Source organism: Vitis vinifera, chromosome 4 (assembly GCF_030704535.1).
Source record: "Vitis vinifera cultivar Pinot Noir 40024 chromosome 4, ASM3070453v1".
Taxonomy (NCBI): Eukaryota; Viridiplantae; Streptophyta; class Magnoliopsida; order Vitales; family Vitaceae; genus Vitis; species Vitis vinifera.
In genome coordinates, this window is record NC_081808.1 from 9,076,099 (window position 1) to 9,097,160 (window position 21,062).

Here is a 21,062-nt window from a genome sequence, read left to right on the forward strand (position 1 = left end):
CTTTAACTTATATTATTTTTGTGTTATTATATTTATTTAAATGTTTCAAAAAATGAAAGTTTCAAAAATTTAATAAGGATATATATAAATTGTACAATAATAACTAAATGAAATGTTTCTAGGCACAATGAATCAATTTCATTTTTATAACCACCAAGTCCATGGCTCGAGTCCTTTCCCAGCACAAAATCATCCCTTTTCCACATTTATGAGTCGTCCTATCATCCCACATCGGAAGAGTAAAAGTCTGACACTTCTAATTATTGCATGGGAAATGATAATCTTGGTTGGGTGAGTGAGACATTACTGTTAGCGGGTTGAGTGTGGCGAGCCCATTCTAAATTTATAGAACCGGCTCAAGGGAGCAGAAATGCTCCCAGTCCAACTGGTTTCATCGGCCAACCCAATCCAGTTTTTAAGACCATGGCGGAAGTATAAGCCGTAATCATTTCAAAACTCTCATTTTTATCATTAATAAATATTTAAATATATAAAAATAAAAAAATAATTAAATTATATAAATATTCAATCAATTACATAACTTTTTTTTTTTAAATATAAAGAATGAAGTTTAAATTCTACAAATTTATTTTCTAAGTAATTTAAATATTAAATGATTATCTAATTTTTTTGCTATTGGAAAAAAATTAATAGCTAAAAAAAATTTAAAATAAAAATAAAATCAATTATTTAATTTTTTTCTATTTAAAAAAATCAATTATCTAGTTTTTTACCCATAAAATCAACTATAGAAAAAAGAATTAAATTTGGCCTAATTTGTTAATTTTTTTTTTTTTTTAAAAGAGGCCTGCCTCGTAACACGAGGTGCGTCTTGGAAAAGAAAAGAAAAGAAAAGAAGAGAAAAAGAAAAGGAAGAAACAAATAGTCAACAGCAAATAGCAGTAAAATAAAATATTATCTAACGCTGAAAAAAAGACAAAAGAAAAGGGAAAAATGAAAAATGCAAAAGAAAATATAAAAACAATTCGGGAGAAGAGAAGGAATTAGAACTGGAGAGAAGAAAGACCGAAGAACAAAGAGGGAGTCGAGGACCATACCTGGAGTTCTCGTCGGAGCAACGGGAAGATACCGAAGCTTCCTATGCCGGAGTAACCCGCCGTCGACAGTCCACCGACTGTGAGTTAAGAGCTAGGGTTGTTTGTGTTTTTCTGCTGTTCTTCTAGAGAAATTGGATGACCCGGCATTATCAGCATGTATATAAAGCAGGTAACGATCTCTCTACAAACGTGTTTTGAGTATGTGTCCGTCTACAATTTATATGTAATTTTGAGTATTACCCGTAGTATTTGCTTTTCAGTTTTGTGGTTTTCTGATATTTGGGGTTCGAGTTCAGGTTATTATCGAGGGTTTTAAGAGCTACAGAGAGCAAATTGCTACTGAACCTTTCAGTTCAAAAGTTAATTGCGTAGGTAATGATTGTTCTTTACCCTTTGAATTTTCTCCTCCATCAAACAGTTGATAAGTAGTTCTGCCTTTTGGCATTTGGTTGTTTTAGTTACCTATGGATAGCTGTTAACATCTGCCCTGTTGCTTTTCTGTCTTGTACTCTTATTTTTAATATTCATCTGGCCACGTTTGACCGGGTTTCATTCATAGTAATGGTTCCAAGATACGCGTAGATGTATGAAATAAATCACAAGCTTACCTCCTTTACATTTTCGCTTGAGTAAAAATGGTAATAGGTGAAGATAGTTTGAAGTACGTTCAATGGGATGTTGAATTATGTCAGCATGATTTAAGAGTGTAAATAGTTTTGTTTGCTTGGTTTTGTATATATTTTTTTGATAGGTAAATAAGAGCTTGTATTAGAAATGCCTAGAAGCGGCGAAAACAGTACACACAAAGTATACAAACATCGCCCAAGAAGCTAAGCAAAAAGAAAGACAAAAAACCTTTGATGGACAAAGTATGATCCTTTAAATACACCCTAGCCCCATTCACAAATCTATATGTATATCAGTAATTTGGTTTCATATTGAAGAATAGAAATGATTTCATGTTTTAGATGTTTGGAACCAATATTTATATTGATATAAATAAGAAATAGGAAATAAACTTTCCAAAAGCTAATAAGAAACAAGAGGTGAATAACTATACAAAAGCAAAATATGATTGGAGAGTGGGGAATGGAAGCAGGGAGCAGGATGTGTAATGGAAACCTTCTTTGACGTTTCTAAAATTATCTCTCGTCTACAAAACAAAAAAGTTTATAAAACTATCATTTCAATGTGAAAAGTTATTTATAACCAGAAAATGTTGAATCCAAGAACAAGTATATCAGACTGGGACCATTTCCTACTTGTTAAAATCAAATCCCTAGTATGTACTGAAAGGTTGCTTATTATTTCACACACATGATATTTTACTTTGTATAATTTATATAGTAATATACAGGGTAAATTCTCTGTCTCTCACTATATCTATTTATCTACTTATCTATCATGTCTTAATATCCATTTGCAAAATCCTTTAAATCATAGATAATTATAAATGAAAGTACATAAATTTATTTCATTCACATTGGTTGAGATCAATGGATTGGATCTAACAGTCAGAATATCATAATTTATTTATTTTTGTTTTTTGATTTTGTTTTGAGTATTGTGACAGACAAGAATCACACAATGCAGGAATGAATTCTGCAGTTTTTAATGGCAAAGAAAGTAAATTAGAAAAGGAAAAAAAATGATGAAAAACACAATTAGTCACACAATGTACATGACAAGACAGACATGGTTTAACAATAGGGGTTATGGTATGGGGGAAGTAATTAGAGACAACTTAACCAATATATAAAATTTCAAATTTAATGTATGGTGGCCCAAAAGCCAATCCGAAAACAACATAGAGAAAATCTATGTTCCATGGGTTTTGGGTATGGGTGTCGGATGTTGGTATGTGTCTTGGTATCCAATCCTTCATATCCAAAAATCTTAAGGCATAAGAATTTGGTTGGAAAGGATCTAAATTATAGGTAGTATGACATTAATTATCATATATATATATATATATATATATTTTGATAGGAAACGACATAAGAATATATTGATAAAAAGAAGGTACAATTAGAAGGATGAGGAATCTTCCCAACAAAGAGAAACAAGACTACAAGTAATCAAATATAAGAAAGTACAAAAAGAGAAAAGTAGACACTCTAGTTACACGCCGCTAACCAATCAAGTTGTAATATGTTAAGAGGAATCCCATTAAAAACCTTAGAACAAAAAGCCCAAAAAGAGGTAAGAAAACAAATAGAATCCCAAAGATACTCAGAATTCCTTGCTTTGTCCTCAAAAATCCTTGCATTTCTTTCCCGCCACACCACCCACATTAACGCGATGCACGCGTTTTGCCATAAAACAATCCCTCTCTTGGAAGATCCAAAACCATTAAAATTACTAGATAACATGTCAGAGATGTTCCTTGGGGAAACCCAATCCATCTTTGCTGATTGAAATAATTTGTGCCACAACCCTATCGTTAAAGAGCAATGAAGGAAAATGTGATCTACTGTTTCTCCATGCTTCATGCACAACTTACATATGTCAAGGCTAAGTGCTTTGTAGGGTCTTCTCAATTGTAACAAGTCATTAGTATTAACCTTCTTGTGAGCCACCAACTAGACAAATGACTTGACTTTGAAAGGGACTTGAGCATTCCAGACAAACTTGGTAGGGAAAATTGGAGGCGACTCAGAATATTGGGATAAGGCCAGAAAGAAAGATTTGACTGTGAAAAGACCTGAAGGAGATAAGGACCAAGATCTCTTATTTGGAACCGAAGGTGATATGTGTAAACGATCAAAAGACCGCATAAGGCCCTCTAAATCTTCTATCTCAGAATCAGAAAGATTTCGGCGAAAATTAAAATTCCAAGAGAAGGGGCGGGTATATCCAAGAATTGATGAAATAGGAGCATTTTTATTCGTGACTACGCTAAGTAATCTTGGATATTGGACACCCAAAGGTTGTTCTCCCCACCACAAGTCATCCCAGAACCGAATTCTATCCCCATTACCTACCATAAACCGAGTAAACTTGGAAAACTCTTGGTAGACTAGTGCAATGGCCTTCCAAGGACAACGATGAGACCATCTAACTATGTTGTTGACATCCCAGCCATTGGAGTGTGATCCATAAATGCTTAAAATAACCTGATGCCACAGAGCTGAACCCTCCCTAGGATATCTCCACAACCACTTCCCTAAAAGAGCGACATTCCTTATAGATATCTTTCCAAAACCCAATCCCCCTCTCAATTTCGGCTTACACACTACGTCCCAATTAACCAAATGGTCTCTTTTGCTTTCCCCTACGTCTGACCATAAAAAATCTCTTTGCATTCTCTCAATTTTTGCTGCCACAGAGGCGAGAATCTTAAACAAGGAAAGAAAGTAACATGACATATGGGTGAGACAAGATTGAATGAGGGTTATTCTGCCTCCAAAAGATAAATATGCCTTCTGCCACCCATCTAATCTCCTTGATATCCTCTCAATCACAGGATCCCAAAAGCCATTCGCCTTAGGATTCCCTCCCAGAGGAAGACCCAGATAAAGTATAGGCCACCCAGAAGCCTTGCAGACAAGCATCTCGGCCAACCTAGAAAGGTGATTCTGCTCAAGATTAATACCATAGATATTGCTTTTGTCAAGATTAACTTTCAAATCGGAAATATGCCCAAACACTAGCAGGACATTCTTAAGGGTCATCATATCCTCCTCCCGAGAACTGGAAAAGAAAATGGTATCATCTGCAAATTGTAAGTGGGAAACCCTTGTTCTGTTCCTACCCACCCTGAAACCCTCCAAGACGTTTCTCTCCTCAGCTTTCAATAACATCCTACTCAATACATCTGCCACTATAGTGAACAAGAACGGTGATAAAGGGTCTCCTTGTCTTAAACCTCTAGATGCCTTAACCCACCCTTTCGCATTACCGTTCACCAGGACTGCAAAAGAAATCGAGGACAAGCAACCTCTCATCCATTTCCTCCATCTAAGACCAAACCCTTTCATCTCCAACACATGATCCAAAAAATCCCAACTCACATGATCATAGGCCTTTTCAAAGTCAATTTTGAATACAACTCCTTCCTCCCTTGATCTTCTTTTCTCATCCACTATCTCATTGGCTATGAGAACTGCATCCAAAATTTATCTCCCTTGAACGAAGGCTCCTTGAGTAGAATGGATGGTCTCGTGAAGTACTCCTCTTATGCGCCCTGCTAACACTTTGGCTATTATCTTGTAAAGACTAGTGATCAAGCTAATAGGTCTAAAGTCTGAGATTCTCCTTGACATGCTTTTTTTGGGTAACAGAACTATAAAGGAAGCATTGGTGCTTTGATTAATAATTCCGCTCCTATGAAATTCTGCAAATACTTTCACTAGATCCTCCTTTATCACTTCCCAATAATCTTGAAACACTGCAATGGTAAAGCCATCCGGCCCCGGAGCCTTATCCCTGTCCATCTGAAAAATAGCCTTAAAAATCTCTTCTTCAATAAAGGGGGATTCCAATCTAAACGCACTCTCACCAGATATAGGGGACCAATCTAAGCCTTCCACTCTCCAAGGCTCTCCAGAAGGACTCGTGTAGAGCTTTTCGAAATACCTTAAAATCTCCTCTTTTATGCTCTCTGAATTATTCATCATTAGGACATTAATAATCATATTTTAGTTGAATGTTTAAACATTATTGTAGATTTCCTATTTATTTATAGATTTTTAATATATTAATTTTGATTTTTTATTATATTAATTAAATATTTTTATATGTTATTAATTATCATACATTTTTATTTAATGGAATGTTAAACATTATTGAAAATTTTCTTTAGTTTTAGATTTTTTTTTTTAAATAGGATGTTAGAGAGAATATTTAAAAAATTAGATGCCAACATATTTATTATTTACCATAAATGTTGAGAACTTCTAGGAAAATATATAGTTGATTTTGAGGGACCTTTATTAGTTGAAAACTTTCAACTAATAGGAAAAGTGTATACCTTCTATAAGTGGTTGGCCAAGGTGTTATCCTTGGTAGGTGAATGAATAATTGGTTAAGTCATTCTTAGTGAGGGTGGTTTGGTTTAAGTCATTCTTGTTTTGTAGCTTTGGCTTTTGGTAAGTGTATACCTTCTATATAATGTGGGTCGCTCTTTTGGTGACCCTTATTAATATATATTCTTTCTCATCTATCAAAAAAAAAAAAAAACTTTACCGTAAATAAGCTTGAAGAGGATAACGACTAAGCTCTTGTATTTGGGGTAAATGGAGATAAGTACATATGAGAGAGAGGACGTGAGTCTTTTGATGTCCTTAATCTTCAAAATAGTGGGGTTACAACAAAAATTAAGGTTTCAAGAAAAAGGAGAGGTGCTAAAGATACTTGAGATCGAGAGATTTTTAGTCGTGACAACGCTGAAAAGATTGGGATATCATAAACATAGAGGTTTTTTTTTTTATTGATAGGTAAACAAAGCAAATATATTAAAAGCAGTTCCAAAAGGCATACAAAGTACACACGAAGTATATAAATAGCAACAAAAAACAACCAAAAGAAAAGAGAGCCAACAAACCAACCCCCAAAATGCAAGATAGTGGCTTAAAGCTTAGAAAAACAAGAACTTAGACAACAACATGAAACACCTCACTATTACCACCATTGCTTAACCTTGTCGGAAAGACTTATCAAGAAGAAAACTACCTTAACCCAAAAGACCTAATCTAGATGATCACTTATGGACCACCTCCTTCCTATTGCTTCGGTTTTTCTCTTTTTTTGTTTGAACTGCAGTAATTAACCGAACATTTCAAATTTCAAAGCTCCCTGACTCAATGAGGTGTGGAAGGGAGCCTCTTCTTTGTAATCGAATCTCTACACCGTTTTTTGGATTCCAACTTCCTCAGAAGGGATGCGATTTCCTTCTCATTCCCGTTCACTGGCAAACCCAAAAACTTGCTAAACGAAATGAATTTTTGGGAAGAGGGTCCAGATAGGCTTTTTACTTTTGTCGGGCTGCTGCTAGGGCCTTTTAACCCTGGAGCCCCCTCCTCACCACTCACGGTTGGCATCGCAAGCTTGTCAACCTTGGGTTGATTCTTTGTATCTTCCTCAACCATGTCCTCACCCGATAACACACGTAAAGGCCTGTAATTATCTTAAAAAAAAGCCTTGTCTTGCTCGCTCCAAGAAATCAAACTATTGGTCTTCCCCACAAAACACCCTGCGACAATGGGCAAAAAGAGCGTGCCCCCCCCCTCGTGGCCATTTGAAACTGAGAATTTATTGGTTGAGAATCTTGCCGCTTCCTCCAAAAGAGCCTCATCTGTTATCAGGAGACAAGGTGTTGAAGGTGAAGTTGTTGGTGCCCTAGCTCCATCATTGGGGCCCTCGTCTACACCACTAGGAGCAAAAAAAAGCTCTCTTTCCCTTTAAAGAGCCCTCCCAGGACAAATCTTCTTGGCGCAAACTAACCTAGCCCACCTCCAATGGCCCACTCTCTAAAAACTTCACCACTTGGCCTCCGTTGCATTGGGTCTCCATTTTGCCACAACCTAGAGGAATGTGGGCTCCAATTGAAGATTCAAGGCCCAAAGAAGCTTTGCCAGATAGCCTTACGTGGAGCCTCATCTCCACTTTGATCCCCCCTCTCTTGGGCTGCAACAAAGCCAACCCTTGAAGAAAGACCAGCTGCGGGCTGGTCCTTCAAAGTTTCGGGCCCAAGAACATTTAAAATACCTTTAGTTGGGCAAGAATCATGGTCCACAAAAGGAAGCCCAATAGCCCCTTGTACTTCCTTTTCTGAAGCCTTTGCCAAATAGTCCCTTCCATCATTACTTTCACTTGCAAAAACCCCATTGTCATTGCCCCCTTTCTTCGATGCCACTACAATAGCTTTTACATGGCCAGCCCCATAGGGGTTGGTTCCCCAATCACAAATCCTCAGCCCAAAAAAAAAAAAAAAAAAAAAAAAAAAATCTTACCTTATTACCTACCACAAGGTGAACGTGTCAAGAAAAATCTTGAAAAACATGTGCGATGGCTTTCCAAGGACTTCGATGTGACTATCTAATCATAATGTTGGCATTTCAAACCATTAGTATGTGCCTCATAAATGCTCAAATGACTTGATGCAAAGAGCTAAAACTTCCCTAGGATACCTCTACAGCCATTTCCCTAAGAGGGCTCATTCCTCAAAAAAATCTTCCAAAACCCTAATTCCCTAACTTCCTTAAACTTGCAAACTAGGCCCTAACTAATGAGGTAATCTCTTTTACCTCCCCAAACTTGACTAAAGACAACCCCCTTGCAATTTCTAAATCTTAGGTTCCACCAAATGATGAATCTTGAAAAGAGAGGAAATAGCTAGAAATATGAGACACACATGATTAAATTAAAATTATCTTCCCACTAATGGCAAAAAAGATTTTTTTCCATCCATTTAATCTCTGTGAGATTTTGTCAATCACTAGGTCATAAAACATGCTTGCTTTCTAGCTCCCCCTTAAAGGAAGACCTGGGTTGGTTGGAGACCAATAAAAGAATTTGCAAATGAGCATTAAAGCCAACCTAGTGATATGACTCTCTCATATTAATACTAGAGGGAGTACTTTTGTCTAAATTGATTTTGAGTCTTGATATATGCCTAAAAACCAACAAGATCAATTTTAGGTTTAGTAAATATTCCATACAAGCTTTAGAAAAAAGATGGCATCATTTGTAAATTACAAATGAGACACTCTACTCTTATTGTTGCCCATCAAGAAGCTTTCTAATGAATTGCTCTTCTTTGCTCTCAACATCATCTTACTTTAGAAATCAGTTGCAATGGTGCAAAGGAATGGAGAGAGTAAATCTCCTTGTCTTAAGATTCTAGTTGCTTTAATCCACTCTTTGGTGCTTCCATTCTGTATTACTGTAAAACTTGTTGAGGACAAGCAACCCATCAGCCAATACCTCCATCTTGCACTAAACCCCTTCTTTCAAGTGCATGGCCCAAAATATCCTAATTCAAATGATCACAAGCCTTCCTAAAATCAATTTTGAAGACAACCCCTTCCTTTGAACATTTTTTCTCATCCACTATTTCATTGACTATCGAGATTGCATTCAAAATTTGTCTTCCTTCAACATAAGATTCCTAGGAACTATAAATGGTTTCATAAAGGACTCTTTAGAGATGCCTTGATAAAACTTTAGCAATGATCTTACATAGGTTAGTGATCAAATTTATAGGTTTGAAATGTGAGATCTTATTGGTTTGACTTTTTTTCCGCAGAAGAGCAATGAAGGGAGCATTTGTAGTTTGATTTATTACCCCATTATTGTGAAACTCTTAGAATACCCTTAGTAAATCCTCCTTAATCACATCCCAATTCTCTTGAAACACCCCTATGGTGAAACCTTCAAGCCCATGAGCCTTTTCCTTATCTAACTAAAAGACGACTTAGTAAATCTCCTCTTCGGAAAAGGGGCAGTTCAATTGTACAACACTTTGTGCTGAGATCAAAGTCCAATCCAATCCTTAACCTCTAAGAATCTTTAGATGGATTGTGAGTATAACTTCCCAAAAAGTGTATAATCTCCTCTTGTAGAACTATCCAAAATTGTCCTTTCTTCATTAGCCAAAGATATATATATATTTTTTGTTTGATAGACATCAAGATTATGTATTAAGAACCGCCAAAAGAGAGGGGGCACGCCTTGTATATATAGGCAGTATACACGGAAACAACTCAAGGCACACCTCAAACAAAGATGGTATACACTAACAAACAAAACAAAGTAAAGCCAACCACAATAAAGAGTATCTAGGCAAATTCAACATAGAGGGGAGCTTCAACTCCAAAGAATCCCTAGACCACTCAAAAAGTGTCCGAATGAAGAGATTCTTTAATCTTTGGTTGGAAAGCTCTTCATTTTTGAAGGTCCTTTGATTGTGCTCTTTCCAAATACACCAAAATAAGCAAATGGGAGCTAAATGCCAAACTATTCTTTCTTTCTTTTGAAACCCCTCAACTTTCCATTGTAGAAGGAGATTTCTCATTGAGTCTAAAAATTCCCAAACCAATTGAAAAAGGACTAACAAAAAGGTCTATAGCTCTCTTGTCTTGGCATAATGAATCAAAATGTGAGTGGCTGATTCTTCACTATCTTTACAAAGATTACATTTGTTGACCATTTGCCATCCACTCTTCATTAAAGTATTTACAGTTAAGATCTTCCCCCAAATAGCTTCCCAAGCAAAAAAACAAGTTCTAAGAGGATCATGAGTTCCCCAAATCTCCTTGCTAGGAAAAAACTACATTATTCTCCATCCTTAGGGAACAATAATAAGACTTGACACTGAAGATTCCCTTTCTATCTTCTTTCCAACATAAAGTGTCTTCACCTTCTTGTACTTTTAACAGGTAAAGAAATCCTAAAAAGAAAGTCACCTCCTCTACCTCCCAATCTTGGAAGGGTCTTCTAAATTGGACCTTCCAACATCCCCCTTTGTATCATTCTCTTTTCCATAAATCTGCAATTGTAACATTTTTGTGGGATGCTATCCTAAAAAGAGTAAGGTAAAACATTTTTCAGCTTGAAGTCCCCCGCCCAAATGCCCCACCAAAAACTTGTACGACTACTATTTCTTATGTGGATAGAAGTTTTGACATTGAACCCACTCTCTTCTAATATCCCTTCAAAGGCTCATGCCAAAGGAATCCCTCCTCCCTCTAGTAGTCCAACCCCCTCCATCTCCCCAAAATTTTCACAAATGATCTTCCTCCACAAACTCTCATGCTTAATAGAGAACCTCCATAAACATTTGCCTAGCAAGGTTTGATTGAGATTGTCTAGTCTTCTTAGCCTCAACCCTCTAAAATTTTCATTCGTGCATACATCTGACCATTTTACCAAGTGGATCTTTTCCTATCTCCCAAATCTCCCCACAAAAAATATCTTTGAATTTCTCTCTAATCTAATTCTCATTTTTCTAAAAATTACAAAGAGAGACATAATAGATATGGAGATTTGAAAGAGTGCTCTTAATAAGGACTAGTCTTCCTCCTTTGGATAGGTATTGTTTTTTCCAAGCAGTTGATTTCCTTTTAAATCTCTCCTCAATTGAGTCCCATACACCACAAAGCTTATTAGGGGCCTCAAGGGGTAAACCTAGATAAGAAGTAGGGAACTTTCCTACTTTGCATCCAAAAAGAGAAGTTGCTCTATTTACATCCTCCATAATCCCTATTGGAATAATTTCACTCTTTTGCAAATTTATTTTTAAGCCCGACACCAATTTGAAACAAATGAGAATCCATTTCCAAATTTTTAGCTGCTTTACATCATCCTTGCAAAAAAGAAGGGTATCATCGGTGAACAAAAGGTGTGAAACTTGAGTTTCTTCTTCCCTGTTACCCTCAATCTTGAAGCCCTTAATGAATTCTCCTTGTTTGGTCTTTGCAATTAGATTGCTGAGGGCTTCCATTACCAATATGAAGAGATAGGTTGAAAGAGGGTCCCCTTGCCTCAATCCTTTAAAGACCGGGAAAAAATTTGTGGGCTGCCATTAACAAGAATTGATAATAATTCAAGGGAAGAGGTTAGCGCAGAATTGGAGGATAGGGTGTTGTGGAAAAAGACCAAAAATGGGATTTTTTCAGTTAAGTCCCTTTACAGTGCAGTGGAGCTGGGAAATGCAGTCCGGTTTTTGAGGAACATCATTTGGAGTCCTTATGTTCCTCCCAAAGTGGGTTTTTTTTTTTTGCCTGGGAAGCCTTGTAGGGGAAAGTTTTAACATTGGATCAGCTAAAGAAGAGAGGCTAGACCCTAGCTAATTGATGTTTCTTTTGTCTCATTAAAGAGGAGTCTACTAATCACATTTTAATCCACTGTATAAAGACTAGGGTTTTGTGGGAGTTATTATTTGCTCTTTTTGGTGTGATTTGGGTTCTCCCTTGCTCGGTAAGGGAGGTGCTTCTTGGTTGGTATCCTTTGTTGGCAAGAAATGCAAAAAAAGCTTGGAAGCTGGCTCCTTTATGTCTTTTTTGGACGGTGTGGAAGGAAAGAAACATGATAGCTTTTGACAATGAAGAGTTTTTGGTCTTGGACGAAGTTGTATATAGATATTAGACCTTTACCTTTAATCGATTTTTTTGATTAGTTGGGGTCTAGGTGAGGGCGGGTGAGGTTTTTTGCATCCCCTCTTTTTTTGTTCTTCTTTGCCTTATGATGCCTATTGTATACTTCCTGTATGCCTTGGGATGTCCTATGGGCTTCCTTTTTCTACATTTATTTATTTTATTCTGATTTTACCTATAAAAAAAAAATAAAAATTGTCATTTTCATAGAGGAAATGCAAAAGTGGATCCACTGTCTCCATTTGGGGTTGAAACCCATTTTTTCTAAGACTAAAAGAAGGAACTTCTAGCTTACATGATTGTAAGCCTTTTTAATATCCAATTTGCAAACTAAGTGCTTGCATTGGAATTATGTTTCGTTGAATCAGTCGCCTCATTTACAATCAAAGTAGTATCTCTGTCTACCCCCCACAAAAGCATTTTGACTATTTGACACCACCTTGCCAATCACCCTTTTTAATCTATTAGCTAGGACTTTTGCAAGAAGTTTATAAAGGCTCCCCAGCAAGCTGATTGGTCAAAAGTCCTTCACATCACCTGCCCCTCCTTTCTTAGGGATGAAAACTAAAAATGTTGCATTAAGGCTATGAGTTAGGGAATTTTGCATATGAAACTCCTCAAATAGTTGCATCACTTCTCTGCCCACTATAGGCCAACAAGATTTCCTAAAAGCCAAAGATTTGATGAGCTTCCTGGTTTGCCTACCATTAGCCACCCTATGGAAATGCTTTAAGTTGTAGTCCCCTTTAATCACTCATCTCATCCTTGCCTTTTGCCTCTAATGCACCTCTTCCTTTAATAAAAAAAATCCTCCAACTCCCCCTTCCTTAAGGCCCTTAACACCGAAAGCCCAGGAGACATATTCCTTTTTTTCTCACTCGCATCAATGCTAGCAATATTAGTAAGAATATTCTTCTTCTTATTCTTCTCTTCAAAAGACACTATTTCATTCTTTCAGTTTTGATTTAATAAATTGTAGCTTCTTCATAAATTTATGACCTTCCCACCATTTAGTTTAAAACTCTCTCCATTAAAAGCTAAATCTTTCCTTCAGATTTAGGTGGACCACATGTTTTTAAACCTAAGAAGGGTTGGCCCCCATTTAAATGTGTTGGTGTCTAAGGCGATCGGGCAATTATTAGAGGTTAACCCATGGAGAGTTTCTAGGAGGCTTTGAGGGAACCTTTGCTTTCACTTGGTTAAATGAAATCTATTGAACCTCTTGTAGATGCAGGATTCCTATGACCAGGTAAAAGATGTATTCCTAAGAGGGGGGTCGATTAACACACTTTCTCTTATAAATCCATCAAAGTCCCTCAGGCTAGGGGTTAATTTGGAACCACCTAATTTTTATGAAATTCTTCTTGTGACATTAAAATCTTCCCTAACACACCATTTCAAATGGGTTAGGCCAAAAAGATTTTGTAGCTCTATCCAAAAATCTTGCCTAAGAGTGGTATTGTTGGTACCATAGATTGAGGTCAACTAGAAAGTCCCTTCCTCATCTAATATTAACTTAATCGTTAATACCACCTCTATACAACTAAACTTGTTTAAATCCTAAATAATCAATACCTAACTCAAAGCTCCACAAGCTAGAAGAGAAGCCCACTCCTTGTTCCTAACTTTCCACACATTGCTCACATACCTCCTATCACGTATTTCCTTTTTTATTTCTTGGGGCATCACTATTTTTGGAGATGTATGACAGATGAAATCCCTCACAAAATTTTCTTTTTAGAACCTAGTCTATCACGTGTCTTCCTTTTTGTTCCTTGGGGCATCATTATGTTTGGAGATCTATGTCAAAGGAAATCCCCCACAAACCTTCTTTTCTTTTTAGAACCTAGTCCTTGGATGTTCTAGCTAATGATCTTCATACCAAATCTTTAGAACCTGTCAACCTTTGGACCATCTACTAAGAAGCTCTAAAACCTTTGGATAAAGGTCTATATTTCTCCTAAAATACACCTAATCCATTGGCTTTGCCGTACTACTGCATGCGGGATGATATTCTCACATCACCAAAAGACCCTTTGGAAGATTGCTTGTCTCACTTTGATGTGGATTGTGTGGAGAGAGAGGAATGCTAGGATTTTTTAAGGTACTTGGAATATGTCTGAGATGATGTAGGACTTACTTCATTTCTTTGTTTTGTTTTGGGTCTCTTGTAATGACGTTGTTAAAGCCTTTTCCTTGAATGTGATTCAACTTTGTTGGCTTTCCGTATGTACACCTTAGGGTTGGGCATACTTTGCAAGGTGCCTAGATGAGCTTTTGGTGATGTATTACTTGTATAGTCTCTTTTGTTCCTTTTGTACAAATCTCCTTGTAACGTGGAGGTTCTTTTTGGGTCTTTTGATTAGGTTTGCATTTTATGGGGAGGATTTCTCATCCTTCTCATAATTTCTTTACAGTAATTAATACAACTTCTGTTTCCAATAAAAAAAAAAAAAAAAAAAATGAAAAACTTGATATTCATGGTGGCCAAAATCGATTGAATTCCAGCCATTTTAGTAGGGGAGAGACCCTCTATGGGAAACCCATCAAACGAGGAGACTGATTCTAAGGGTTGTCTTGTGATATGGGAATGAGTCTTCCTAGAGGTGCTGGAAAGTGTCAACCTTTAACACTTTGCTATAAAGAGCTAAAGGAGACTCCGCACCATCATGATTGGGATTACCAACATTAGAGACAGGCATTGCTTCAACATTAGAGACAGGCACCATCTTGTACTGAAGCTTTTAGAGGAGTTCCTCTAAACATTCTACAACTCAATTGGATTGGGGTTTGCGTTTCAAAAGTTTGAAGATTGATGGGGTTTCTCTTTGTTTTTAGAGTTCTAATGTTGGGAGTTTTATCCTTTGTTCAATTTGTGTAGGAAGGACCTCTCATCCTTCCCTTGGTTTTTTTCTCTTTCTCTTGTCTCTTTTTTCATTCCTGTATTTGTTCTTTCATTAATATAATCTTCTTCGTTTCTGATAAAAAAAAAACATCATTTACTGTGTAAGGGTTAATTGGAGGATCAAAATTGGGCAAAGATGGTTGAGCAGAGGTGGGGGATGACTGAACGGAAGTTATTCCAGAATTGAATGCACGAATAAGGGGAAAAGGGGACAAATCAGAACCCCATTTGAGTTCTGGCACTGGCCCCATTTGAGGGAATCTTTAAGAATCAATTTTCTGAATTGTAGTTAATATTCTACTTGATGCTAATATTTATGGTTTGACCAAAACCTTGTAGATGAATCATGGCAGCGTAATGGCCTTAAATATCAAAATTTATGATTTTTGATTAGTTTTATGGGTTGTTTTGGTTCTTTTGGACTAGCTAATGCTCACAAAAGTTAGTTTGAGATTCTTTGATAGAGAATGACATTATCACTGATTTGTTTCCTTTATGGATCTTTTTGCCATCTTGGTGCTATAGAGAGCCCTGTTATATGACTCGACATTATTCATTTGCTCTTTTCTTCTGCACTATGTTTTTGTTGGTTCCTTTGCTTCAATGATGGTGGCAATGTGATGGAATGCGAGTCTAAACTTGTTAGATAAAAAGAGCTGGTTATTTTGTAAATTTTAAATGTTGTGTCCTTGATTCGAGTACAATTTCTTGGTTAAATTATTCTCATCCTCTATCAGTCTGCCTTATATTGTGCCATGTATATTGGTCTATTTTGTCACAAGTGCCTGAAATATTATACTTTGGTGAGAAATAAGGAATTACTTCTTGGTGTAAATGAATAAAAAACTTCAAAGCATATAATAAAGTGGACGCTTGTTCTAAGGACCATCTGATTTTCTTGCCAGCGGCAATTATCTAACCACGATGGAGGTTCTCTTGCTAAGCAATGTGCATTTGGCTTGTTTTGTTTCCCATTGCAGAGTGATAATATTGTCATCTTTCCCATGTAGTATTCTCACTGCTTTTTATTTCCATCCTTTTATGAAATTTTCTATCTAAAATATTTTGGTGACCATGTTCAAGTGAGATTCTGGTTTCCCATCTTGCTTATTCTTTTTTTTGGGGGGGTTTAAAATAAATTATGTTATAATGTTCTTCTCAGTTGGCGCTAATGGATCTGGCAAGACGAATTTTTTCCATGGTGAGTGAATTTATACTTTCATATCATTTTTCCTTTTTGTACTCTGCTTTTCATGAACCTCATTGACATCAAACTTGCTTTTTTCTTGTTCTGAAACTTATCTCACTTGTAGCGATTCGTTTCGTACTAAGTGATCTCTTCCAAAACCTGCGCAGTGAAGATAGACATGCACTACTTCATGTATGTTCTTGTGCTTTTTTTTCTTTTCTTGCTATCATATTAGGCATTTCATTTTATGCAATTTCTTTGTTCTTAATAATTTTATATTTCATACTTAATAGGAAGGTGCAGGACATCAAGTTCTATCCGCTTTTGTGGAGATTGTGTTTGATAATTCTGACAATCGCATTCCGGTAATATTTGGTAATTTATGTTTTGTTATTCCCATATTTGGTCAATGTTTGGGGTGTGGGAGGTGGAGCTTTGGGCTATTACATTTCATCTCATATAAAGTTATCTCTTGCATATTTTTGCTAGTGAATAAGAAAATTCAATTTTGTTGCATAAGACTGGTAAGTGTTGCTTCTTGCTGTGTGCGGAAAAGATCAATGTAAATCATATTATATTTAAAGCATTATTAGTTATTTTTTCCCTAATTACTTGACATTTTTGATAATTTTTCTCCAAGGTTTCCTTCAGCTTCATCATGCACATTACTGGGGATAAAAAAAGGAAAAAGAAAAGCATCACATAAACATAGTTTGTTTGCAAAAAGAATTAGAACTATATTATGTATGGATTAACAAAGGCAAGCTCATTTTTAACAGATGCTAGATATGGCCTTTTTCTTCTGTTTTCTCAGTCAATGACCATTGGAAGCAATAGGAACAAAGAGAACAGTACAAGGTTAAAGATTGAGTCAGACAACCTTTTCCAAGTGTCATTTCATGTTTCTGCATTAGGATATCTAGTGCCAATAAAGGGTGCACTGATTCTTTGTATTTTTGGGGTGGTGTTTGGTCTTGAACTTAATACTGATGAGTGCATTGGTTGGACCCAATGTTGATTGTCATTGGAAGGTTTGCTTCCTTTGTGCGATGCACATCTTGACAAGGTTAAGAATATTGTAATCTTGTGGGTTATATAAAAGTGTCAATTAATTAGAAAATAAGTTATTTAATAATAGTTGTTCTAATCATGTAATGTCACGAGTGTTCCTATGCATAGATATATTCTGCTCCTATCCTCTTTCCTGGATTCTTGTGCAACAAATGTTGCAAGTCCTCTGGTACCTGGGTCATTTTTTTCTGTTTGGTCATTAACTATTTCAAGCATCTGCACTTTTGGCAGGTTGACAAAGAGGAGGTGCGCTTACGAAGAACTATTGGTCTGAAAAAGGATGAGTATTTCTTGGATGGAAAGCATATTACGTAAGCATAATGCTTACCTTTTGTTCAAAAAATAATCCTTGTTCTGTATATCATGCTTTTCATTCTTTACAGCTTTACTGACAATTGACAACGCAATTTCCAGGAAAACAGAAGTTATGAATTTACTGGAAAGTGCTGGTTTCTCTCGTTCCAATCCTTACTATGTTGTGCAGCAAGGGAAGGTTTGCCACTGATGCCCACTTCTAATGATTTGATATCTACATTGTCTTAATCTGCTGAACTGTATATGTTATACACTTTTTTATGTTTCACAGATAGCATCACTAACATTGATGAAAGACTCTGAGCGACTGGATCTGCTGAAGGAAATTGGTGGCACCCGAGTTTATGAGGAGAGACGACGTGAAAGTCTGAAAATTATGCAAGAAACTGGTAAGTCACCATTTGGGATTTTGCTTCTTGTATATTTCGTATGTTTCTTACAAATATATTTATATAAATATATATATTTTTTTCATTTAGGTAACAAGAGAAAGCAGATAATTCAAGTCGTTCAATACTTGGATGAGCGATTAAAGGAACTGGATGAAGAGAAAGAGGAACTGAGAAAATATCAGCAGCTGGACAAGCAGCGGAAATCTCTAGAATACACTATTTATGACAAGGAACTCCATGATGCTAGGCATAAATTGGGGGAGGTCAGTTCTTTTAGATGCTTGGATTATAAAGATGTTAACTGTTTTTATCATTCTTGCAGTAGTCCACTTTATTTCCTTCATGGAGTATTAACTATGGTCTTGGTTTGACAAAAGAAAAGCACGCACACACACACACACACACACACACACACACACACACACACACACACACACACACACACACACTTAAGGCGCTAGATATTAGTGTTTGCTTGCCTATCTATAGACAAGGCTTCTATGACCAGGGGCTAAGTGTTTGGCTTATGGGGAGGCTTAGGACATGTTTGGTTTTTCACCTGTTATTTGCATATGATGCTCTATTTTTTGTGATGTGGATGGAGATCAATTGTTATCTGTGAGGTCGATTTTGTTTTGCTTTACGGTGTTCTTGAGCCTTAAAATTGATTTCCATAGGAGTGAGCTCATCCTGGTGGGTGACATGGTGAATGTGGAGTTGCTTGTGAAGATTCTTGGTTGCGAACTAAGGAAATCTATTTAGGATTACTATTAGGCATTCCCTTCAAATTAGGGTCCCCTAGGGATTTAGTGGAGGGAGGATTTAGTAGCTTGTTGGAAAAGGGAATTTTTTTTCCAAGGGTGGAGACTGACTTTGATCAAAAGCGCATTTTCTAGCCTCTCGATTTACTTTATGTCAGTGCTTTTGATCCTGCTTGGAGTTAACACTAGATTGGAGAAGATTCAGAGGAATTTATTTCAGAGAAGCAGTAACTGGGAGAAAAAGTGTCATTTGACTGGATAGTCAATTGTTTGCTTGGAGAAAAGTGAATGAGGCTTGGGAATCAGAAGGCTTTTAGAGCTCAATAAAGCTTCAAGGTATGCAAAAGAATGGGATTTGATGCAGAGAAGAGTCATCAAAAGAAAATATGGGAAGGTGGAGGGGGTTTAGTACCAAAGGTAGGAAGGGAAGGGTATGTCATCAGTCTCTGGAAGGCTATATGAAAAGGTTGAGAAGCATTGCAAGATTGTACAAGCATTATTGTTGGTGATAGATCTCAAACAGCGTTTTGGTTTCATTCTTGGAGTGGGGATTGATTGTTGAAGGAATCTTTTCCAGTTTTGTTTTTGGTATTTTCTCTTGTTGTGATGCTTAGGTAGTTGATTTTTGGCAGGGGGAGGTGACCATGGCCACTAGTTTACCCATTTTAGGAGATTTTTTTTGGATATGGAGTTGGGATTAGGGCAAGTTCTTCTTTATAGTCTAGTCTGTGGTGGTTATGGGTGGTTGTGTTCATAGGTTGGGATAGAGTCTAAATAGAAATAACAATTTTGTGGTGAAATCTTTCCATAGCCTTTTGAATCTAAGGGTGCAAGGCTTTTTTCCTGCCAAGGAAGTTTGAGTTCCTTGGGCACCTTCTAAGGTTAGTTTCTTCACTTGGGTGGAAATCCTTACTTCGGATTAGCTTGAAAGGTGGTATTGGGCAATTATGAGTTGGTGTTTAATGTGCAAGCAAGTGAAGAATTGACAAACCTCATTCTCATTATTGTATGATAGTGCATAGTTTATCATAGTATTCTCTCTTTTTAGTGTGATGTGGGTGATACTTAGTTCAATCGAGGAGTTGTTAGGATCACATGAAAATTTTGTGGGAGAGTGCAAGAGGTTTTAGTGGATTATCCCTCTTATCCCTTTTTCTTCATCTGGAAAGAGAGCATAATACAAGCTGTTTTGAGCAAGGGTGAAAGTATTGGTTTTAGTGGATATGTCGGTAACTTAATTTTACGGATATATCAGGAAATATTGGTAGATGTTTTGACACAAAATACCTGTATGACAAAAATTGATAAAGAAATTCATAGAAATATTGGAAAAAACTAAAAAATGATAGAAAAATAATAATACATATATTGAATTGTTTTAACAAAAAAATTGATATACATTGAAGAATATAAAATAAAAAATGATAGATAAGTATTTTTTATTTAAAAATGTTGACAATTTTATTTATAAATTTATATTAGTTTTGTATTAAATTATTATAGAAAATATATAATAAAATAATTAAAATTAGTTTATTTATAATAATTTTATTTTAATTAATTCATAATATATAGTATATAAAATATCAGTATATGTATAGATGTTTCTTTTCTTTGAATTGATATCAACAAAGTACAATTGGTCTAATGGTAGGGATGGTTCACTTCAATCTTATTAAGGTCACTGGTTCGAAACCAATAGTTACATATTTAGGTGTTTTTTCTATTTAGCCTTAAGCAATCCCACATCAGAAGTGGGAGAAAAGGCAATGCCATATTTAATGGCCTTTGCAGCTGACAGTGAGCACAGGCGCATGGAGTGGAATTGGCCCCAGTTCCATGGGTTGATTTCTGGCCCAGTAACCCAAAAAAGAGTTTTGACCGAAAGAGGACTGCTGACTTATTGCTTGAGGGCTGAAATATATCAGAAATATCACCTATAGATTGACGATAAAGGAGGGAAAATAATGAAAAATCCTTCAACCAAGCTATTGATGTCAATATCGTGTCGAGGGGTGCTGATACCCGATATTTCGGCGAAAAATTGCTGATATTTCTCAACATTTTAAATCATGATTTTGAGGATGTAGAGAGCTGGGAACTAAAATAGAAAAATCTCTCTGGACGCACTCTGCTATCTTGTCTGATATGGTTTTAAGTGTAACATTGTATCCTTTCTAAATCTAGTTGACTATTTAGGTAGGGGTTTAACGTGTTGCTAATGCCTTAGGCATTCATTATATACCTTCTATGTACATAGGGTGATTCCCTTTTT

At 36.3% G+C, this 21,062-nt stretch overlaps 1 protein-coding gene across 2 annotated transcripts in view; it reads left to right on the forward strand.

Moving 5' to 3' along the window:
• The first annotated feature begins 976 nt into the window (after nt 1–976).
• Nucleotides 977–21,062, forward strand: part of LOC100257283 (structural maintenance of chromosomes protein 3) — a 54,220-nt gene continuing 34,134 nt past the window's right edge. For both annotated transcript variants that reach the window (XR_785613.3, XM_002273282.5), the window contains exons 1-9: nt 977–1,227; nt 1,355–1,430; nt 16,222–16,260; nt 16,373–16,440; nt 16,542–16,613; nt 17,551–17,630; nt 17,734–17,812; nt 17,906–18,023; nt 18,114–18,289. Coding sequence is in view for 1 of the 2 variants with exons in the window: in XM_002273282.5 (XP_002273318.1) it covers nt 1,213–1,227; nt 1,355–1,430; nt 16,222–16,260; nt 16,373–16,440; nt 16,542–16,613; nt 17,551–17,630; nt 17,734–17,812; nt 17,906–18,023; nt 18,114–18,289 (723 nt within the window). In the remaining variant the exon portion in view is untranslated. The remainder of the gene's footprint in view (nt 1,228–1,354; nt 1,431–16,221; nt 16,261–16,372; nt 16,441–16,541; nt 16,614–17,550; nt 17,631–17,733; nt 17,813–17,905; nt 18,024–18,113; nt 18,290–21,062) is intronic.